The 22,862-nt window shown below is 47.1% G+C and overlaps 1 protein-coding gene and 1 non-coding gene across 2 annotated transcripts; one reads left to right on the forward strand and one right to left on the reverse strand.

The window, feature by feature from the left end:
• Window positions 1–1,720: 1,720 nt before the first annotated feature.
• Window positions 1,721–6,278, reverse strand: LOC102516515 (keratin, type I cytoskeletal 14). The gene is made up of 8 exons (XM_006178700.2): window positions 5,583–6,278; window positions 4,249–4,331; window positions 3,517–3,673; window positions 3,193–3,354; window positions 2,984–3,109; window positions 2,670–2,890; window positions 2,530–2,576; window positions 1,721–1,987 (listed from the first exon to the last, which is right to left on the reverse strand). The coding sequence occupies exons 1-8, from the start codon at window positions 6,102–6,104 to the stop codon at window positions 1,890–1,892; spliced, it is 1,416 nt and encodes a 471-aa protein (XP_006178762.1). The 5' UTR covers window positions 6,105–6,278; the 3' UTR covers window positions 1,721–1,889.
• Window positions 6,279–21,685: 15,407 nt separating this feature from the next.
• On the forward strand, window positions 21,686–21,757 carry TRNAA-AGC. Its single transcript has one exon. It is a non-coding gene; the product is annotated as a tRNA-Ala (tRNA).
• The last annotated feature ends 1,105 nt before the right edge of the window (window positions 21,758–22,862 follow it).

The raw sequence follows: 22,862 nt of genomic DNA on the forward strand, positions 1-22,862 counted from the left end.
GCACCCCTACAAGAATCACACAGTCCCTCCCCTCCAGGGTCCTACCACTTTTCGGGCCACAAAACCATCCCTCCCACTCTCCTTCAAACTTCCCTCCTCCCTGAACTGTCCCCTCCTACCTCTAAAACTGTCATTCATCTCCATAATGGTCCACCCTCCCCCAAAGATCACCCTAGATCAACCTTTCTTAGAGTGAAAACTCAGGTAAAATGACATCTCAGAGTTCTAGATCTCTCCTCCCTGAGGTGAAGATGAGGTCAAAAGAAACCAATGTTACTTCATTCCTTTTCCTAATAACTCATGCTCTTACGCTTCCATTTATAGAGCAGATTATGTGCCAACCACGATGATAAAACTCATTCTTGCATGAGATCATTTAATCTTCCGTGGCCTTATGCAGTGAGGGTTTTCTTTCTCCATTTTGCGAAAGAGGACCTTGCCCAAACTCTTCCGGGTTATTCAGTGTAGGAGCCGCGACTCCAAATCAGGATGTCTGATTCCAAAGCCCAGTCTTTTAGCCCCCTTTCCTTCAAAGAGTAACTCTTCTTTAATCCTAGTCCCACCCTTGACTCCCCCTCAAAGCTTCATTCATGCAGCCAAATGAATGAGCTGCTGAAATTGACATAGTGACTAGTCAACTCCTTCCTAGCTCGGGGCAGTGAGCCCTACCTACCTCTGGAATCTCCACTACTCACTCAGGCGAGATCCTCCCCTTCCTCCTCCTTTTCCAGCCCCCACCCCCCAAAAAAGGAAAGGACACTCCCCACCAGAGGAAGCTCCTACAAACCTGGGTCTTGATGTGCATTCACTCACTGGGTTCCCATATCAACTCCAAGAAGCAAGAGTTCACCATGCTTACTGGACAAGTGGGGAAACTGAGACTCTCCAAGGTCACAGAGCTAATTCAGAGCAGAGCCAGGGTTGGAAACCAGTCAGTCTGTTCCTAAAGCCTCCAAAAACGCCCTCATTATGGACAAGAGTCACCATGTATAAGAGGTAGCTCACACAGCATCACTGATAGCCGTGCCCTGAGACTGCAGCGTGCCAGGCACTGTGCTAGAGTTCTGACATGTGAATCCTCCAGCAAATCCTCACAACAAGTTCCCAGGGTAGGTACTGTTGTTGTACCCAACTTACAGATGTGGAAACTGAGGTTTGGAGATGCCAATCAACTTGCTCTATGTCAACTAAGAGCAGGGCAGGATTCAGACCCAGCTCTGGAGACAAGAGCAGGTGGGATGGAGGGAGACAAAACTCTCAGTAAAACATAAGAGTTCATGGACCTCCATTGATAAGCTTTAGGAAACTCAAGAACCTCATGAATTATATGCAAATGTGTGGGAAGACATCTGTAGCTTTCAATATATTCTCAGAGGAATACCTGAAGACAAACATGTAAGAATCCTTAACCTAGCACAGTGCCTGGCATACAAAAGGCACTCAGTAATATCTGATGAATGAAGGAATAAATAAGTAAATGGATGAGTGACTGAATGAACAAACATTCCTCCATGCCCCCAGGAGACACCACAAATGACCTGGTACACACATCTATCTTCTGAGATGATGAAAGCAATCCTGGGACCTGAGCCCAATCCGCCCCCATGTCCTTTCTCCCAGCCCCAGAGGCCATAGCCAGATGCTCTGAGAGCTCCAAGGAGATGCTTCCCCCGCTTTCTCCCCACCTCCACTCCTGACAATGACCAGGCAGATGCAGGAGTTGTGCAACTCAGATAATGAAGCTTTATTGATTGCTGGGAGGGGCAAGGGTGAAACAGGGCTCAGGTGTGAAGTGCTTGGGTGCAGGGAGATGGGAGAGGGGATCCCCCAGTGAAATCTGTGTCCACATGGTGGGAGTGCTTCCTAGGCCTCAGCAGTGCAGAGCAGCCTTAGTTCTTGGTGCGAAGGACCTGCTCGTGGGAGGACACCACCTTGCCATCGTGCACGTCCACGACTTTGGTGCGAATCTGGCGACTGGAGGAGGTCACTGGGGAAGAGGGGAGAGAGGGTGTTACCAGCGAAAGACAAACAATGAAAAAACCAGGAGTGAGGAGGCCAAGGAGCTGCAGGGACTTAAATGAACTGTCTCCCTGCTGCCCTCTCCCCTGATTACCACTTCACCCACTGACCTTGCCCCAGCATTGCAACCATCAGCACATTTCTTTCAGACTTGGGCTCCGTAAGGTCAGGGGCAGAGTCTGAGTTCCCAGACTGAAGATTTCTAATAACTCAGAGTTTGGTTCAGTCCAGATCTGCCCAGATGGACTGGTCTTGGTGGGAAGACCCATGTGGGGCTCTGTCCACGGTGCTGACTGCCAAAACTAAGGGGTCCACCACAAACATTGGGCCACCAGCTCCTAGCCCTAAGGAGGGGTTAGAAAATGGCTTCTTCTTCCCAAAGAGGTGCATAAGGGATACTGGGTGAGGAAACCCTAGCTCTACCCTTCCAGAGCCCCCATCCAACATCCTAGACCTGCTGGGAGACAGGGGTGGTCCTGAGTCCAGGCTTGATAAGGAGGAAAGTCTTACCATCTCTGGATGACTGAGAGCCAGAGGAGAACTGGGAGGAAGAGAGGCTGTGAAGATAGAAAAGGGCAAGATCATTAGACACACGGAGGGGCAGTGACTAACAGTGGGGGCAGCTCTGGAAGGGGGCCCTGGGCACTCACTGGGCATCCTCGCCCTCCAGTAGGCGGCGGTAGGTGGCGATCTCCTGCTCCAGCCTGGTCTTCACGTCCAGGAGGATCTTGTATTCCTGGTTCTGCTGCTCCATCTCGCAGCGCAGCTGGGCCAGCTGCTCCTCCACGCTGCTGATCAGCTCCTGGATCTGGGCCAACTGCATGCAGTAGCGGCCTTTGGTCTCCTCCAGGCTGTTTTCCAGGGATGCTTTCTGTGAGGGAAGGAACAAAGATTGGGGGTGAGTGAAGGTGGTCATCCCTCCCCCAGGGCCCTGGGCTTACTGCAGGCCTGATAGCGCCCCTACCATGCTGAGCTGGGACTGCAGCTCGATCTCCAGGTTCTGCACGGTGCGCCGGAGCTCGGAGATCTCGGTCTTGCCGCTCTGCACCAGCTCGCTGTTGGTGGCCACTTCGCGGTTCAGTTCCTCCGTCTGCAGAATAAAAAACATCGTTCGCACTGGAAGCTCCCAGGAGGCAAGCACCCCAGGTCCCTTCCCCTCTGAATGCCACTCACCCTGCTGAAGAACCAGTCCTCGGCGTCCTTGCGGTTCTTCTCCGCGATCTTCTCGTACTGGTCGCGCATCTCGTTCAGGATGCGGCTCAGGTCTATGCCAGGGGCAGCGTCCATCTCCACATTGACGTCTCCACCCACCTGGCCTCTCAGGGCGTTCATTTCCTGCACATCCAAGGAACAATCCACAGTCAGGGACCTACTATGGCATCCAGTCAAGGGTCCCTAGTCAGAGGTGTTCCTGGCCTGAACATTGCCCTCCAACATCTCAGTTCCATCTCTTCCTTCCCAGCTAACCCTCTAAGCTGGCTTCCATTTAGCTCTCACCTCCTCGTGGTTCTTCCTCAGGTAGGCCAGCTCCTCCTTCAGGCTCTCGATCTGCATCTCCAGGTCGGCTCTGGCCAGGGTCAGCTCGTCCAGCACCCTGCGCAGGCCATTGATGTCGGCCTCCACGCTCATGCGCAGGTTCAGCTCCGTCTCGTACCTGGAATGACCCGGGGGAAAGGAATGAGAGGCCCATCCTGGCCACACTTAAGGCTCTGTTCTCTCCCCTCCACAGCTTCTGCCCACACCTGACACCCTGTGGGTGGCTTAGGGACCCAATCTTGAAAGTGGCACAGATGGACACAATGCCCATTATTGCTCAGATCTGAACATTCCAGGGCAGGAGGAGGGTGGTGCAGGGAATAAGATAGTTCATCATGCTATAGAATTCACGAAGGGGAGATGCTCCTGGCTTCAGCCAACCAGTAGCACACAAGGCCCCCAAATATGACTCTTTCCTACACTTCAGGGGCAGGTGGAAAAGTGGGGAGTGTCTCTCCCTAAAGTAGTGGCTCCCTAATTTGGCTGTGGTTCAGAATCACCCAGGTAGCCTGTTAAAAATAACTGAATCAGAATCCTAAGGGTGGGGCCCAAGAGTCATGTATTTTTATAAGCACCCCCAAGGGGTTTTCACACAGCCATCCCAGGCCTCGCCAGCTCTGTTTAGGGAACACTGCTCCAAAAATGCCCCACCCAGGGGAGACTGGTTGTTCTGGGCCACCACTGCAAACTCACTTGGTGCGGAAGTCATCAGCAGCCAGGCGGGCATTGTCAATCTGCAGCACAATATTAGCATTGTCCACGGTGGCCGTGAGGATCTGCAGGTGGAAAGGGCACAGGTCATTGGTCAAATGGACAGCGCCAGCCAGACTTGACTGCAGACCTGCATCAGGCCTTTGCTTTCATGCTTTTTCCTGACCCCCCTACTCCCCACAAGCCTTTACCACAGTGGCCTAAAGGATACCCCCAGTGGTCCAGCTTGGACCCAGGATGTGGCTGACCCGTGGTCAGCAGAGTAGATGGAAAGAGCACTGGTCTTAGAGTAAAAAGCCCTTGAGTTCTGGTCCTGGCTCAACCACCGACTTGCAAAACCTGAGACATGTCTTAGGGCCTCAAGTTTTCCGCCCACAGAGGAGGGGTGACCAAGCTCTCCAGGCCTCCTTCCCAATCTGATTTCTCCTCTCTCTGCACAAGCCAGCCCTGCCAGTCCTCTGAAGGCACAGACAGACACTCCTTTTCAAGTCCACAGAGCACGGGACCTCAAGTGGGGCTTTCCCAAACATTGAGATCCAGCTGGCACAGGGGACTAGAAAAGAAATAGAAGAGGGGAAAAAAAGTAGATTGAGCCCTGGATTGGCTACAGTTCCTTCCGCTATCATCTAATTTCTCTAATCCATGCAAAGCATCAGTCAGATAATCAAGGGAAGCAGGATCAGCCAGGGAGGGACCCTGGTGTGACCTGGGAGCAGGAGCAGGGAGCAGGGGGCTGGAGGCAGATGACACAAGCCCCCTCCTGTGCAGGGCAGGCAAGGTGGGCCACCACTGATTGTCTCTGTGGGTTTTCCACGCCCTCCTGGCCGTGGGGAGGGGCCGCCCGTGCCAGGGCTCATGGGCGGCAGCCGCCACAGCCCAGACTAATGAGCTAATGAGCGGTTTGGCTGTCTAGCCTGGTCCCGTTACAGCCTCGCTCCTCCCCTGTGCTGGAGAACAGGTAGCTGTCTCCTGTCCTGGCAGGTGAGGCACAAGTGTTCTAGCCCTGGTCCTGCCATTCATTTGCTGTGTGACCTTGGGCAGACAGCCCAAAGTCTCAACTTCTTCCTCTGTAAGGGTAGGAATCCCTGGTCTCTCATGGTCTGAGGATCAGGGGCCCAGAGAGGCATGAGCAAGATGCGGGAAGGGAGGCCTTCTTCTCATGGATCAGCTCCACTGGGGGCATTCAGAGCTAGAAGAAGGGGTCCGGGGCTGGAGGCTGTCCTGTCTGGGAATCTGAAGTTGCCGGTGGTGTGAGGCACCTGTTGCTCCTGAGTGAGGTGGCAGGAATGGCACCTCCCGCTGCCTGGCCCACCCACCTTGTTTCTCAGGTCCTCGATGGTCTTGAAGTAGGGGCTGTAGTCCTTGGTCTCAGCAGGACGCTGCCTCTGGTACCAGTCGCGGATCTTCACCTCCAGGTCGGCGTTGGCCTCCTCCAGGGCGCGCACCTTGTCCAGGTAGGAGGCCAGGCGGTCGTTGAGGTTCTGCATGGTCACCTTCTCACTGCCCACCAGGAGCCCATCACCACCACCAAAGCCACCACCGAAGCCACCACCGAAGCCACCACCAAGGCCACCACCAAGGCCAGCACCGTATCCTCCACCAAAGCCGCCACCCAGGGCCCCGCCAAAGCTGCTGCTGCTGCTGAAGCCACCACCGTAGCCACCTCCCAGCCCACAAGCCCCTCCGGAGGAGTAGCGAGAGGTGGTGACAGACAGACCCCCATAGGCACTGGGGGCCCGGCAGGAGCCTCCAGCCAGGACAGAGGATATGCGGCTGGAGCCACCGCCGATGCCCTTCATGGAGCCGGAGGAGGTGAACTGGCGGCTGCAGGTGGTCATGATGCCGAGGAGAGAGGTGAGTGAGCGAGCGAGCAAGTCGAAGAGAGAAGGGAAAGGTGCTCAGGTTGAGTTCGAAAAGGATGCAGGGCTTCTTTATACTCCTGGGTAGGGGCGGGCCTGGCATTTTCCATTCCCCTTGGCTTTCGTCATCCAGGTGCCAGTGCCAACTCCCAGCCAGATCCCTCCTCTTCGCCGCCTCATCACGTCTGTCATATTTTACTGGAAACTCATTGTTCAGAGTGTTTGGGATTTCTTGTCCCGCCAAGTGTGATTCACAGGAGGAGGTGTGGGCCTGCAGGCTACACTTTCCCTTCAGGGCCCAGCAGCGTGGCTCTCCAGAGCCCACATGCTGGGCTCAGCCAGGTGGCAGGAGTAGGGCCTCTGTGCACCACAAACCTAGCGACCTGTTAGTTCCCCATTAACTAGGTGGGCCTCTGACATTCACCTAGGAGAAGCCCACCACTCCAGGTGGCACCTGGCTGGAGGACACCAGCATGGCCAGATCACCCCTCAGCATTACCAACTATGAGACCCTCCCAAGTCTGACCTGCTGGGCCACACTAGGGGTCCTGTCACATCCCTGAAGCATTCTCAACTAGGATTCAGGTGGCTCAGGTTTACACCTTGACACCCCTAGTAAAGGGAAATCCAGGTGGCTCCCCCTAGCCCAGGGCACAGACCCTAAGCTCCTCCACACACCTGTGGATGGGCCCATGGCATTGGCTGCTCAGTCGGGCCAAGGGCAGATGGTATTACAGGAGACATTTGGAAAGAGCATGGAGTCAGATTGGGTGCTGGCTCTACCATTTACCCCTGAGTGACCCAGAATCTGACACTTCTCTGGGTCTCAGCTTGCTCATCTGTAAAGTGGGAGTAAATACCACCCACCCTGCCTACTGCAGAGTCAGCTCTGTGTGTCAGCTGAGTGTGGCATGAAGTCTGGGTAGCACTGGTGTAGCCCAGGCTGGGCCCCAAAGAGGGTGGAATAGAACCCCTGGAACAAGACTGAAAGGGGCCTTTTTGCTTCCAGCCCCAGATGTCTTCTCAGGCCCCCAGGGCAGCCCCAGTGGGAGGGTCTGGCTCAGGTAACTTTGTTTGAGATGCTTATGCTTGTGGAGCTGACCCAAAGGATGTTTGCATTTGGGGGGTGTTGGGGGCAGTGCAGGGACCTGAGAATGGATTCAAGGGTCCCTGACGGTTGAGGCCCCAAGGATCAGGGGACATTTCCAGGTGTCCATCTGGCTGCTTTGGAGGTTTGTGTATTGGGACCTCAGCTATCCCACGTCTCCCAGACAACCTCCCAAGGCACCCCCTCTGGCTTCACCCCACCCTCCCACCACCCCTCAGCTGCACAGACCCCGGCAGGCATGTCGAGAGGAATGTGGTCGTGTCTGGGGCTGCCTGACACGTCCCATCTCCCAAGACAGGCCCCAACAGCCCCCGCTGGAGGCTCCAACACTCCTCCTAAGATCAACTGCTCCCAGAAGGGAAGGGGAGCCTCCCTCTCCCCCCACCCCAACTGCCACCAAAGCAGAAGTCAGGGAGCCGCCCTCCCCACCCACCCGCCACCACCGCCACGAGGGCCTAGTAGCCCAGAAGACAATGCTGAGGCAGACACTTGAGGCTGAGGGCTTCCCAAATCTGCCCGGCTGAGGACGCTCAAGGATGTGAGTAAGCGAGGGCCCCGCCCCACCCTGCCCCAACCAACTCTGACAGACACTCCTAATCTTCTTCCAGAGGTTGGTCCCCCACCTCAGCCCAGCCCTGCAATTTCCCCAGTGAGAGGCAGCAGGGATTTTGGCTGAAGGAAAAAACGCTTTTGTTAGGAGACATGTTGCTGTCAGCTGTTGGGTGGAGAGGTGAGGGGGGGTGCTCTCCAGAGAAAAATGCAACATCCCAAGGGACTCAGGGACCGCAAGAGCCCGACGCCCGCTTCCTCTGTGCCGCCCGCCACCCCGGCTCTCTCCCCGGCAGGGAACCACAGATAGAATCCCTGGAGCACGGGACACAGGGAAAGCTCTTCTTCCCTCTCACCTGAGTCAGTGGGACCCAAAAGAGGCTCCCTCCCTGCCCCTCCTCCAGCCGCCGCAGGAAGGGGGACTGGGGATAAAGGAGGAGCCTGCGGTGGTGCCTCTTGTGGTTGGTGAATCTCCCTGTACCAGCCTGGTGGGGGGAAACCAATGCCAATGCAAACAGGTGACGTGGCAGGGCCAGGCAGCCCCACACAGAGCCCGCGTTGTGTGCTGATGCCCGGCTGAGCACAGGGGATGGGATCCTAAGGTAGGAGGGGACCTCAGGACAGCCCAGCCTGGGGACAGAGGCAGAGCCCAGTTGCATAGAAGGGACCGTCTCTGCCCTTTGGAAGGCCCCAGCCTGAGAGGGAAGAGAGGATACACATCAAAACGACTGAAGATATGAACAGACATAAGAGAAGTACAATCAGTGTGTATTAGTTTCCTGGGATGGTGGTAACAAGTTATCAGAAACTTGATGGTTAAAAACAACAGAAAGTTGGATGGGATGGGTATAGCTCATGGATAGAAGGCATGCTTAGCATGCATGAGGTCTTGGGTTCAACCCCCATTACTTCCATTAAAAACAAACAAACAAACAAAACAGAAAGTCTTCTCTCAGAGTTCCTGAGGCCAGAAGTCTAAAGTTCAGGTGCCAGCAGCACACGTGAAGGTGCTGGAGGAGAACCTCTCCTTGCCTCTCCCAGCTTGGCAGCTCCTTGTGTGCCTTGGTTTGTGGCAACAAAACTCCAGTCTCTCTGTCTTCACCTGACCATCATCTTTGTGTGTCTCTGTCTATTATACAGATGCTCACTGGATTTAGTGCCCAACCCAATCCAGTATGATCGCCGTTGGATCCTTCCCATCATGACATCTGCAAAGACCCTATTTCCAAATAAAGTCACTTTCTGAGGTTCCGGGTGGACATGAATTTGCGATGGACACTATTCAACCCACTACTCCATAGAACAGACCCATAACAACCCACGTTGCCGAAGCAGTGGTGAAAATTTATTGAAGAGATTGTTGTGATAAGATGTGGGCAGGGCAAATCTGGAAGACTTCTGGGAGTCGCTTTTAGCTCAACATATAAGGGTGCCAGAGGGCTGGGGGTATAGCCCAGTGGTACAGCGTGTGCTTAGCATGCATGAGGTACTGGGTTTAATCCCCATTACCTCCACTAACAAAAAAATTTTAATTTTTTTAAAAAGGGCAGCTAGGAAGCACAGGATTCTCAGGTCTCCAATCCATTCCTCCCATCACCCCGTTTCCTTCACAAAAGACAGCTGCTCTGGGAAAGAGCTCTCTCTCTCTCTCTTTGTTTTTTAACATTTTATTTTGAAATAATTTTAGCCTTTCAGAAAAAGTTGCAAAAATTGTACGGAGTTTATGTGTAGCCTTCAACTCAGCTTCCCCTAATATGAACATATCACAGAAACATTGTACAATGATCAAAACCAATAAATTAACATTGACCCAATACTGGTAATTAACTATAGACTTGACTTGAAATTTCATCTGTTTTTCCACTAATGAGCCTTTTCTGTTGCAGGATCCAATCCAGGATTCTACCCCACTAGTTATCATGCCTTCTGCAGTCAGTGACAGCCGCTCAGTCTTCCCTTGTTTTTTAAGACCTTGACCCTTTTGAAGAGCACTGGTCAGTTATTTTCTAAAATATCCCTCAGTTTGAGTTTTTCTGAGATTTTCTCAGCATCAGATTGAGGCTATGCACTTTGGCAGGACAACCACAGAAGTGTCCTTGTACCTGCCTCCATGCATCATCTCAGGCATCTCACGTGCACTGATGTGTCTCAGGGCCGGTGACTTTGACCTTGTTCATTGGCTAAGGTGGGGTTTGCTAGATTTCTCCACCATAATGTTACTGTTTTTCTCGCCAAAACTAATAAATACTTTGAGGAACATACTTGGAGACTAGTGCAACTTATCCTGTGTGTCCTTAAACTTTCACCTACAGTTTTCATATCCATCAATGAAAAGGAAGTACTGTTGATGCCCACTGGCTTAAGAGCCTCATTTACTCAGACTTCTTGAGGGATGCTGGCTTTTAGGAGAGACTTGGCAGGGCAGGGAGGTGGAGGGGAAGGTCCAGGCTCGAGAAAGAACTCTTTCTCCCTCTCTTGTCCAGCCCCAAAGCCAGACTGGGCCTCCTCAAACCCTCTCTATATCCTAAGGTGTTCCCATGCCTCTCCCCTTGAAGGGATGCCAAGTGTTCCTCTAGATGTCTAGAGTCTTTTCCTAGGCCCCTACCATCCTTGGGAGAAAGGAGTGGACAGTCAGGGACCTCCCCATGCCACAGGTAGGAAGTCTGAGGTCTAGAGAGGCTCACAGTCAAGTGACCAGTTGGCGCCCTCCTTATGATTCTCAGACTGCCCCACCCTCACCCCCAGGGTCTGCCCAGGGCTGGGCTTCTCTCCTTCTGGAAGAGTCCTGTGTCCCCTGCCCCCCTTTCCCTGTCTCTCTACACCCTCCCCCACCAGCCCCTTCACTTTTCCCATCCTTCTCCTCACCAGTCTCGGCCACCTGTGCACGGCAAGGTAAAGTCTCCCAGAGCCAAGGGCTGTCAATTCTAGGAATAGAAGCTGACACTTGAAGTGACCTGGACCTCAGCCTCTGTCACCAGAAAGGCAGGGCCAACACAGGGCCAGGGAGAGGGCTGGCAGGTAAGATGGCAGGCTCAGGAGGCAATTGGGAGCCTGGAGCACCTGGGTCCCCTTTCCCCTAGAAAGCTCTGCCACCCGCTGGTTTCCCAAGCCAGGCTGCCCGCCTGGGCCAAGCATCCTGGAAGAACCCAGGCTGACACAACAGATGGGCGGCGCCAAGTGTTTCAGTGTCCATGGGCCCGTCTGAGCCTGCCCACTGCTAAAGCCAATAGAACTGAGACTGACCATCCCACATTAGAGATGCAGAAGATTCAGAGGTTAAGGACACTCCCAAGAGTCCACATCAAGGCAGCTGCTCAGCCAGGATTTAATCCCAGCTCCACCTGGGCTTCAAGCCTCACTTTTCAAAGACAGGTCCCCTCCTGAAAGTCCCCAAAAGTCAGAGCCAGAAAGGTCCTCAGGGGTCACTAGACCAGCCTCTTAACTTTACAGATGGGGAAACTGAAGCCCAGGGAGGGGAAGGGTCATGTCCAATGTCCCACAGCAGAACATGCTTTGAAAGTGCCAAATGTTTAATTGTCACCCAGAACCTGAGCTAGGCAGGGTGAGAATGTGTGGGCCGAAAAGCACTGTGCCTGCAGCCCAGAATCACACTCGGATTGTTAAGAATATGAACAACAGCAAGGATTCATTAACCCTCTGTGAGTTCCCTGTTCAGGAAAAACAAGGCTTAAGTTCTCCAGTCAATTATCCTTGATGCCCAGAGCAAACTGATCTCCACTCCAACAGCCTGGTTGCCTCACTGACCCCCTACATCCCCACCCATCTTTCAGTCTCTGCCTGAATTTCCACTTCTGTCTTCTCTTTCTGTGCAAATCCCTCACTCTTTAAGGCCGAGCCTTAGTTCAATAGACAGATTTGATATATGATTTCTGCAGACTGTGTGGCATAACGCAGATGCTCAGTGAAAGAAAGAAGAGGAGAGAGGGACAAGGAAGGGAGGAAGAGAGGAAAGGGAAGATGGTAAGGAAATGTGGAAGTATGGATGAATGGATGAATGGGCAGTTGAGTCAGCAGATGGATAGATGGAATGAAGAATAATGGATGCATAAATAGAAGAATGGATGGTGATGGATGGTGGGTGGGTGGGTAGGTGGGTGGGGCAGGGTTGAGGGGAGGATAGATGGAACACAGAGAAAGGGACGTCATCCCACCCATCCCAGGGTGGGCAAGCATCTTAGAGGAGTTCTTAATTTAGCTGAACCTCGAAGATAAGTAGATGGTAAGTAAGCTAAGGAAGTGAGGAAAGACATCCCGTTGGCTCAAGGAAGCACCCAAGCAAAGACATAGAGGCATGAGACAGGTCTGATAGAGAATGCAAGCACTCAAGCATTGTTGGAGAGCACAGCTGAAGGCTGGATCTGCCTGACGGAACTGAGAGCAGAGACCGGGTGAAAGACGCTGTCCGCTCAGACTTTATCCTGACCACTCCGGGGGCACTGAAGGGTTCTAAGCAGGAGAGTGACACTGTCAGGAGTGTTCACCAGGGCCACTCCAGCATCCGTGTGGAACACACTTTGGGAGAGGGGGCAGCAAAGGAAAAACCAGGAAAGAAGATATCACTTGCCACCATCCAGGTAAGAGATGGTGTTGACGCAAACCTCACCTCTCCCAGGAAGTCCCACCTCATCGCTTCTGATCACCTGGCTTCCCCCTTCTCAGCCCTCCCACTGCTTCTATTATCTGGGCAGCTCCCACTCCCGTGATAGCACACAACAGTGCCTTAGGAGGCCCCAAAGGGTCTCTCACATAGTTGATGTTCAGCGTGTTAATTTGCTTTTGACACTCTGGTCTGACAGGGGAGGCACAGCCCTTGTCCTTGGGGACATCCGGTCCGATAGGGGAGGGCAGATGAGCCTAGAGCTTTCTCTGCTTCACAGGCAGAGGGGAGCCCAGAATCAAGGAGCCACCAGGTGGGGTGGGTAGCACATGGTAGACTTCTTGGAAACACTTGACTCAGGTTTGAAAGAAGGAAGGTCCCTGGACTGGGTGGAGTGGGGAGAGGGCATTCCCAGGCTGGGGTGTGCCTGCGGGAACTCCAGCACCAGCCGTGAGTAGTAAAGAAAAAATCAGCTCCTGGGAATCACAAGAGCTGTGTCAGGAACCTTGAGCAACAGGCCAGCAAGACCCAGGGGAAGGACAACAGGGGCAAGGGGTCCCCGGACAGTTCCAGCTTCGAGGGCAGAAAGGTCCACAGTCAGACGTTGGGGACCAGGTTCAGCGCCAGGCAGTCCACCTCTCCCCCAGGCTGAGACACCGAGGGGTCTCCGGGTCAGTAAACAGGAGTTCCAGTCTGGGCACCCCTCTCCGCCGCCACTGACCAGCCACATGACCTTGGACAAGGCACCGCAGCCCTCTGAGCCTACGTCCTATCCAATGGGCATAATAATAGTTCCTACCTCGCAGGGTTATTGCGAGGAGTAGATAATTCTTGTCAAGTAGCCAGCGTGGTGGTTTGGCACAGAGTAAAGGTTTGGCTAAAAACTTCCCTTAAATTAAGCCCTAGAGTTTAATCAGTGGCAAGCAGGGACTGAACACAAATTAAAAATGGGTATCAAAAGTCAAGCAAAGGTAGAGACAAAGAACAAAGAGTCCAGGCAAGCTGGGGCCTTGGAGTGACAGGAGAAGGGATGTCTCGGGACAGCTGCTGAGGCCAGCGAGCCGCGGTGATGAGCTGGTGAGTCTGCGAGGGCCTGGCTGGGGTGGAGTCCCTGGGAACCAGCAGGCCCAGAAGCCCTGCTGGGGAAGAGTCAGCAGGACAGTTTGGGTGTGAGGGGAGAAGGCATGGGACCTGCCGGTGGGGCCCACATTCTGAGGCTGGAGGCCAAGCCCCGCCTCCCCCTAGCCTGGGAATGATGGGGAGGCGGAAGCAGCAGCTCAGAGGTCCCAGTGAGGTCCTAAGGCCAGGGAGGTCCCACTGGTCACTCAGCATCACCCGAGGCCTCATCTCCTCCCAGCCTCGGCTGTCGGTGCAGTGGAGGCAACATCTGTCTGCACACACACGCACACACACACGCACGCACACACCCCATTTCTATGTCACTCACTTCCAAAAGAGGGGACTGGGCAGCCTATGGGAAGACCCATATGTATAGCACAGCAAAGAAGCCATAAACAAAATGACAAGACTATCCATGGACTGGGAGAAAATATTTGCAAATGATGTGATCAACAAGGGTTTAATTTCCAAAATATACAGACAGCTCACACAGCTCAATATAAAAAAAAAAAAAATCAAAAAATGGCCTGAAGACCTAATAAACTTTCTCCAGGGAAGACATACAGATGGCCAATAGGCACATGAAAAGATGCTCGACATTGCTAATTATTAGAGAAACGCAAATCAAAACTACAATGAAGTATCTATCACCTCACACTGGTCAGAATGGTCATCATCAAAACGTCTAGAAATAATAAATGCTGGAGAGGGTGTGGAGAAAAGGGAACCCTCCTACACTGTTGATGGGAATGTAAATTGATGCAGTCACTATGGAAAACAGTATGAAGCTTTCTTAAAAATTTTTAAAATAGAGTTACCATATGACCCAGCAATCCCACTCCTGGGCACATATCCAGAAAAGACAAAAACTCTAATTTGAAAACATACATGCACTCCAGTGTTCATAGCAGCACTATTCACAATAGCCAACCTAAGTGTCCATGGACAGATGAATGGATATAGAAGAAGGCGTGTGTATATACATACAACAGAATATTACTCAGCCATAAAAAAGAATAAAAGAATGAAATACTACCATTTGCAGCAACATGAATGGACCTAAAGATTATCACACTAAGTGAAGTATATCAGACAAAGACAAATATCGTATGATATCACTTATATGTGGAATCTAAAAAAATGATACAAAGAAATTCATTTACAAAACAGAAATAGACTCTCAGACACAGAAAAAAAAAAAAAAACTTATGGTTACCAAAGGGGAAAGGCAGGGAGGGATAAATTAAGAATTTGGGATTAACAGGTACATACTACAATATATAAAATAGATAAACAACAAGGACCTACTATATAGCACAGGGAACTATATTCAATATCTTGTAATAACATATAATTGAAAAGAATCTGGAAAAGTATTATATATATATAAAACTGAATTACTTTGCTATACACCTAAAACATTTTGAATCAACTATACTTCAATTAAAAAGCTTAAAAAAATAAAAAAAGAAATATTGCCATTTGCAGCAACATGGATGGACCTAGAGATTATCATATTAAGTGAAATAAGTCAGACAGAGAAAGACAAATATTATATGATATTATTTATATGTGGAATCTAAAAACATGACACAAATGAACTTATTTACAAAACAGAAACAGACTCATAGACATAGAAAACGAATCTATGGTTACCAAAGGGGGATAAATTAGGAGTATGTGATTACAAGATACATACCACTGCATATAAAATAGATAAAACAATAAGGATTTACTATATAGCACAGGGAACAATATTCAATTTCTTATAATAACCTATAATGGAAAACAATCTGGAAAAATATATATATATATATATATATATATACACACACACATACATACAATATATATATATAACTGAATCACTTTGCTGTACACCTGAATCTAATACAATATTGTAAATCAACTATAGTTTAATTTTAAAAAAGAAAAAAATCCATAACTTAAAACTTACCTCTTGAAAAAAAGAAATATATAACAAAACTAAAAATATACAGCAAGGGTCAAAGAAAAATAAATCAAGAATTAGATAATAGAGTACACTGCTGAACATGCTTTGGTTGCAAAAGACAGAAATCCAACTTGAATTAGTTTCAAAAAGAGGCAATTCATTGACTCATCATCCTCTTTCTCTCTCTCTCTAACATACACACACATACACACACAAGGCTGAACCCATGGCTGAAGGCAGTCCTAAATTCATCCTTCAGCATCTTGGCTAGATAGGATCAGCTCAAATTTGAAAAAATCCAAGGAAGACCATTGTCATGGCCTGATGTAGCCAGTAGCCAGAATCCTGTATGACTAATCCAGCAGGCGTACTTGCCCCACTGCCCAATCCCCTGACCAAGGAGTAAAGATCTGGTATCAGAAGAAATGAGGGGCATAGATTTGGCCCCAACCTTTATGATCTAAGCATCCACCCCAATGTGTGTCTGCTGCAAAAGTGAGGTGGTGGGAACCACAGGGAAGAGGCTGCTACACCTGACATCTAGCCCTGGACTTCCTGGCAGCCAAGACCAAAGGGGAAACATGATGAAATACAGAACTCTCACTAACTATGAATGAGGCACATCTGACTGTCAAGAGAGAGAAACTCTTCTAAGGTCACAGGTCTGAGAAGAATCTGTCTTCATAGAATCCAAAGGACACTAAGCTTTCATTTACTGAGCCCTGTTCTCATTTAATCTTAACCGCCTTGGGGAAGGTGCTATTCCATGTCCATGTTAGTCCATGTTATAGACTTAGAGAGGTAAAGGCAAGGAAGTTCCCCTGGGCCTCAGTCCCCAAGCACTAAGCCCTTCCCAGCTGCCACTGAATGTGCCAGTGTCCCAAAGGGGCCAAAATGTTCCATAAAGCTAGGCCCCTACCCCTGGCAGTATCATGGCCTACCCCCTGCTACCACTGAGCTCTGGCCACTTGTAGGCACTTACTGGCCAGACTTATCAGCACCAGACTTCTGCCTGAGGACTTTCTCTGGCCTCCAGTGCACCAGAAGGCCAGAGTGCTAGGGGGTTAACGCCACTCCCCCTGCCTGAGAGCACCCTCAGCCTGTTGGGACAGGAGGACAAATACCCCAGCTCCCTCATCCTTCGAGAAAATGCTCGGGTGCACATTCTTCGCTGTCCCGTGGTGAAGATTAAGCTTGTGGGATTAAGCTCCAGTTGTCCATGGTGTTCATTTGCTTGATAAAACACCCCTTATTAGCTTATTTCCCTTCCCTGTCTCACTTCCTACTTCCTAATGATGTTTCATGAGACATCTCCCAAAATACTTTTGCACTTGAAATTTTTGTCTAAGGATCTACTTCTAAAACCCAAACTGAGGCACCTGGGTTTTCGAGTTTTAACTATATAAGCCAGTGGTATGTGGGTAAATGTTTAACCACCAGATATCTGGGGGAAGGGAACTATATATATAATATACAAATAATATATAATATATAATCTACTAATATATAATTATATAATTTTATAATATAGTTCTCTGTATGTATTATATAATACATAATGTTACAAATTACATATAATAAATATATAATATATAATGTATGACAATTACTATATATTATATATATTATATAGTTGTATATTATATATTTTAGTGTATTATAGTAATTACATATTATCTTAATTATTAATATATTCATATATATAATACATCATATGTTATAAATATATAATAGGTATATAATAATATATTGCATGTAATATATAAATAATACATATATTTTTATAATTATAAATTTCAAAATGTATAATTATTATACATATAAATTATAGATTTATAATTACATTTATAAATTTTATAAATATATAATGTATAAATTTTACTAATATAAGGTATGGTAGCACTCAGATTACAAATAATAAGTACTCTTTAGGAGGGGGGAGGGTACAGCTCAGTGGTAGAGTGCCTGCTTAGCATGCACAAGGTCCTGGGTTCAATCCCCAGGACCTCCATATAAATAAATAAATAAACAAACAAACAAACCTAATTGCCTCCCCTCTCCAAAAAAAGCACTCTTTAACTGTAGTTCCATATAGTCAACAATTCCCACAGGATGTGTCCAGCAATTTTACCAAACTCTTGCAATCTCTGGTTGCAGCTGATAAATGAGTGTTGTTCTGACATGAACACTGGTTGAAATTTGTGTTTATGTCAGGAGATAAAACAAAAGTGAAACAACAAAGACTTAGGCTCTAACTTCTGTCATTCATCAAAGATGTGAGTCAGATAGCAGATTCCAAATACTGAAAGGATATTTTCCTATATTTTTTGCTATTCACAAAGCAATAGCTACATATATGACACACTTTTAAGATTAATCTGCATTATGTTTAACATTTTTTCTTGAAATATTAAGGTCTAGACTTTCTAAAGGCTTGAAAATAAAACGCAACAAATCAAGCCCCAATTTGTAGCACTGGCCATTTCCGTGGCATAAATACCCCACCACCCTACGACAGGAGCAGGGGAGGGGAGAAGGGGAAGCATCACCGGCGGCCAGACTGCCAAGGGAGCACTTGGCCACCGTGGGCACTGCCTGCCCTACGCACACCAGAGGCACCTCTAAAATAAGGACAAAGAGCACCATTCCCTGCGTAGGTGTCTCCTTTAAGGCCAGGGCCACTCTTGATTGATCCCTGAAGCCCCTACCCTGCACCCACCCTAAGCCCAGCACACCTGGTCCAGAGCAGCCTCCAACTGGATGTGGGCTGAGTTCACTTGGCTCCTGTGGAAACTTCGCCTTCTCTGCGGACCTGATCAAGTCTATTTGCAAATGATGCGACTGACAAGGGCTTATTTCCAGAATATAAAAACAACTCATATGACTTAATAACAAAAAACAAACAACCCAATCCAAAAATGGGCAGATGACCTAAACAAGCAATTCTCCAATGAAGACATACAAATGGCCAATAGGCACATGAAAAAATGCTCAATATCACTAATTATCAGAGAAATGCAAGTCAAAACTACAATGAGGTATCACCTCATAGCAGTCAGAATGGCCATCATTCAAAAGTCCACAAACGGTAAACGCTGGAGAGGCTTGTGGAGAAAAGGGAACCCTCCTATACTGCTCAGGGGAATGTAATTTGATGCAGCCACTATCGAATACAGTATTGAGATTCCTTTAAAAACTAAAAATAGACTTACTATATGATCCAGCATATATCCGGAGGGGACTCTAATTTGAAAAGATACGTGCACCCCAATGTTCATAGCAGCACTATTTATTATAGCCAATACATGGAAATAACCTAATGTCCACTGACGAATGACTGGATAAAGAAGTTGTGGTATGTTTATACAATGGAACACTACTATAAAAAAAAGAATAAAATAATGCCTTTTGCAGGAACATGGATGGAACTGGGGATTGTCTTCTAAGTGAAGTAAGCCAGAAAGAGATAGAAAAATAACATATGACTCATGCATATGTGGAATCTAAAACACACACACACATATGAACTTGTTTACAAAACAGAAACAGACTCACAGACATAGAAAACAAACTTGTGGTTATTGGAGCGGGGAAAGGGTGGGAAGGGATAAATTGGGAGTTGGAGATTTGTAAATAGTAACTACTATATATAAAATAGATAAGTCAACAAGGCCTTCCTGTACGGCACAGGGAACTCTATTCAGTATCTTGTAGTAACATATAATGAAAAAGAATATGAAAAGGAATATGTGTATGTACATGTATGACTGAAACATTATGCTGTACACCAGAAACTGACAGAACATTGTAAACTGCCTGTATTTCAATTAAAAATAATTTTGATTTTTTTAATATTTTTTTAAAAACAACAACAGGCAGTAGCAGTTGGGAAAGCAAACAGAAGAACTGGCTTATCTCAGATACCAGGAGTAACACTGCACTTTTAATAGCTCTCAGAAACAATGGGCCCAAAGAAAGCAAAACCTTACAAGCTTACCACTAATCCACTGACATCAGCAGATACGCTTTATGGGGTGTCATTAATTCTCAGTCTGGCCATTGTTTTAGGACTTTATGCAATTATTTAAAACAATATTTCACAAACTTTGACACAAACTCAAGCATAAAGAATCTGAGGGTGTGTTCAACATAGGCAAGTTATGAGGAACATTCAAAAACACTTCACCTCCTCATCTCAGGGGCCAGGATCTTGGCAAGAGGGAAAGGCCAGCCAAGAGCAAAACGCAGTCTGGTTTGGGACTTGAATCCTAGCTTGAGAAATCCAGGCATTTTCAAGTGGAAAAGCTGCTTCCTTTAGTGAAGAGGAAACTCACATTTCTGCTTCAGTATTGTCCTTCTTGAACAGGAGCTTATGATAAATATAACAAAACAGAAATAGATTCACAGATGCAGAGAACAAACTGGTAGTTACCAGAGGGGAAAGGGGTGAGGGGAGGGGCAAGACAGGGGTAGGGAACTAGAAGATACAAAGTTTATGTATAAAATAAATAGGCTGCATACAAAGTAGATAAACAACAATCTCCTACTGTATAGCACAGGGAAATATATTCAATATCTTGTAGTAACCTATATTGAAAAAGAATATGAAAAGGAATGTGTGTATGTATATGTATGCCTGAAACATTATGCTGTGCACCAGAAAGTGACACAACATTGTAAACTGACTATATTTCAACTAAAAAAAAATTTGAAATACAAATAAATTAATTTTTTAAAGAATATATTTATATGTATAACTGAATCACTATACTGTATACCAGAAACTAATACAACATTGTAAGTCAACTATACTTCAATATGAAAATGGGGGAAAAAAATAAAGTAAAATAATACTATTCTAAAAATAAATTAAAAAATAAAAATATAATAAATAGGCTATAAGGATATATTGCACAGCACAGAGAATATAGCCAATATTTTATAATAACTTTAAATGGAGTATAATCTATAAGAAATAATCACTATGTTGTATACCTGAAACTAATGTTGAAAATCAACTATACCTCAATAAAATAAAAATAAAAAATTAAAGGGGCTCGTGTTTTGTTTACACCGAATACAGCAATGAACAGGAGAAATGTAGGTCCTGCTCTCAGGGAGTTTTACTAACTAGCTGGGAGATCCTAAGAAAGTTTTTTTCCCCCTTCATTAGTTGGGATCTCAGTTTCCCCATGTGTCAGATGGAGACCTTTCTCACCGAGCTTCCTAAGTTTCCACTGATGGGGTGGTATTCATTCCAAAGACACAGGCACAGATAGCATTGTTAAAATCACACCACACACCCAGGTAGAAGGTGTTCTGCACACTCTGTTCTGACATCTCATTACAGAACAACTCATGAGCATGTACTCTAGCTCAGGAGTTTTTAATAACCCAGACCAGGACTCTCTCTCTCTCTGTGTAACAGTCTTTCCATAACCTCACCTTTAAAAGTGACTCGTAAACCAATTCACAAAAGAGATTTTTAAAAGATAATACCCAAAGTTGGTGAGCATGTGCCTATGTCAAAACAATAGGCACTCAGGGCAGGTGGGTATAGCTTGGCGGTATAGCACGTGCTTAGCACACACGAGGTCCTGGGTTCAATCCCCAGTACATATATTTGGAAAAAAAAGAAAAGGCACTCCCATTCCCTGCCAGAAAATATGTAAATTGGTATAATTTTTCTTTGAATCAATTTGGCAGTACCAATAGAGAGCCTTGGTACATTCATTATCTTCTCACCTAGTAATTATACTTCTGGGAATCTAGCCTAAAGAAATACTGAGAAATATTTACTCAGAAAGATGTTCATCACTGCATTATTTTAAATGGCAACCCAAATAAACAATGGAAACAGCATTAAAATTGTATAACACTTTTAATAACACAGGAAAGTGCTTCTCTTATATTAAAAACTGAATGCAAAATGATCCAGGCTTTCATTGTGATTGTAGTTACATTTATATATGTGTGTGTATATATACGTGTATGAAAGAAACTCACCAAAATGCTACCAGTGAATAGCATGAGTTCCTACATTGAAAGACTTTGCTAAGTGCCTATTCCAACAGATGAAGACACAGCCACATCGAGGCAGACCAGGTGATATTTCAGCCACTGGAAAGAAAGGGAAGACTCTAAAATCTTCTAGGGGAAGGGATAGGAATGGGATAGTATGAAGGTTCTAGAATCAAAATAGCATTGAAGGGGAGGGTATAGCTCAGTGGTAGAGCGCATGCTTAGCATGCATGAGGTCCTGGGTTCAATCCCCAGTACCTCCATTAAAATAAACAAACATAATTACCTCCCCGCTCCCAAAAAGAAGTTTAAAAAAAACTGGATTCAATAAAGTAGACTCTTTTTTTAAAAAAAAAAAAATGTCATTAGGCTTTTCAACTGCAATACTGGAAGCCAGGAAACAGTAAAGAAACAATACTTCCAAGACACTGAGGAAAAATTATTCCCAACCTAGAATTCTATACCCAGCCAAACTGTCAGTAAGATGCTAACAATATTTTCAGAAATGAAAGTTTTCCCAAAATGTAACCCCTATGAATCTTTTTTCAGGAAACTTCTAGAGGATGTGCTTCAGTCAAATGAAGCGAGGGGAGGGGGGAAAAAGGAAGACGTAGGATATAGGAAACAACACAGAAAGATGCCCAAGATCATGGTGAAGGGAGATGCCTGGGGTGACCGCTGGCCCAGAGCACCCAGAGCAGGCTGAAGCAGGAGGACAGAGGGCTCCTGGAGGGACAGCTTCAAGAAGATGAAACTGATGGACTAGGCAGTGTTGAACACATGAAGAGGAGACATGTACTTCTGACAATGAATTAGTGGCAGGTACAAAGAAAACTTAAGAAAATTGAAAAACATATACAGTGAAGAAACTTGATATAGTATAAAACCTGATTTGACTGTGAATAATATGTACATAGTCAGAGTTATGTAAACATTAAACATTTATCTAATGAAAAATCTGAATATATAGAGAGGGGAGGAAAAAGCAGAGGGTCAGCACTGTATGAGGGAGTTAAATCCCCTTCCTTCAAGGCAGGAAGTCGAGTGATTAAAAAACAAAACTGAAAAAATATCAAGGAATGGTAATATAACTTGTTATTTAGAAACAAGGAGGCAAAAGCAAGAGCTGAGATTTTAAAATGGGAGGTTGCATTGGAGGCATGTGACACCTGAGGACATCGCCTGCAGATGGCTCTTTTTCATAAAAAGCCTAATTACGTTATACATATATAACTTTGGCTTTTTTAATTAAAAATGTTAAATGTGGAAGGCGTCCACAACAAGTGAGAAGTGTGGTGTACCTCAATAGCCAGGTAGGGTGGGCTCATGGGGTGGGAGGAAGGTGGGGGGAGACACCACAGAGGGTGA

The sequence above is a fragment of the Camelus ferus genome, chromosome 16 (assembly GCF_009834535.1).
Source record: "Camelus ferus isolate YT-003-E chromosome 16, BCGSAC_Cfer_1.0, whole genome shotgun sequence".
Lineage (NCBI taxonomy): Eukaryota > Metazoa > Chordata > Mammalia > Artiodactyla > Camelidae > Camelus > Camelus ferus.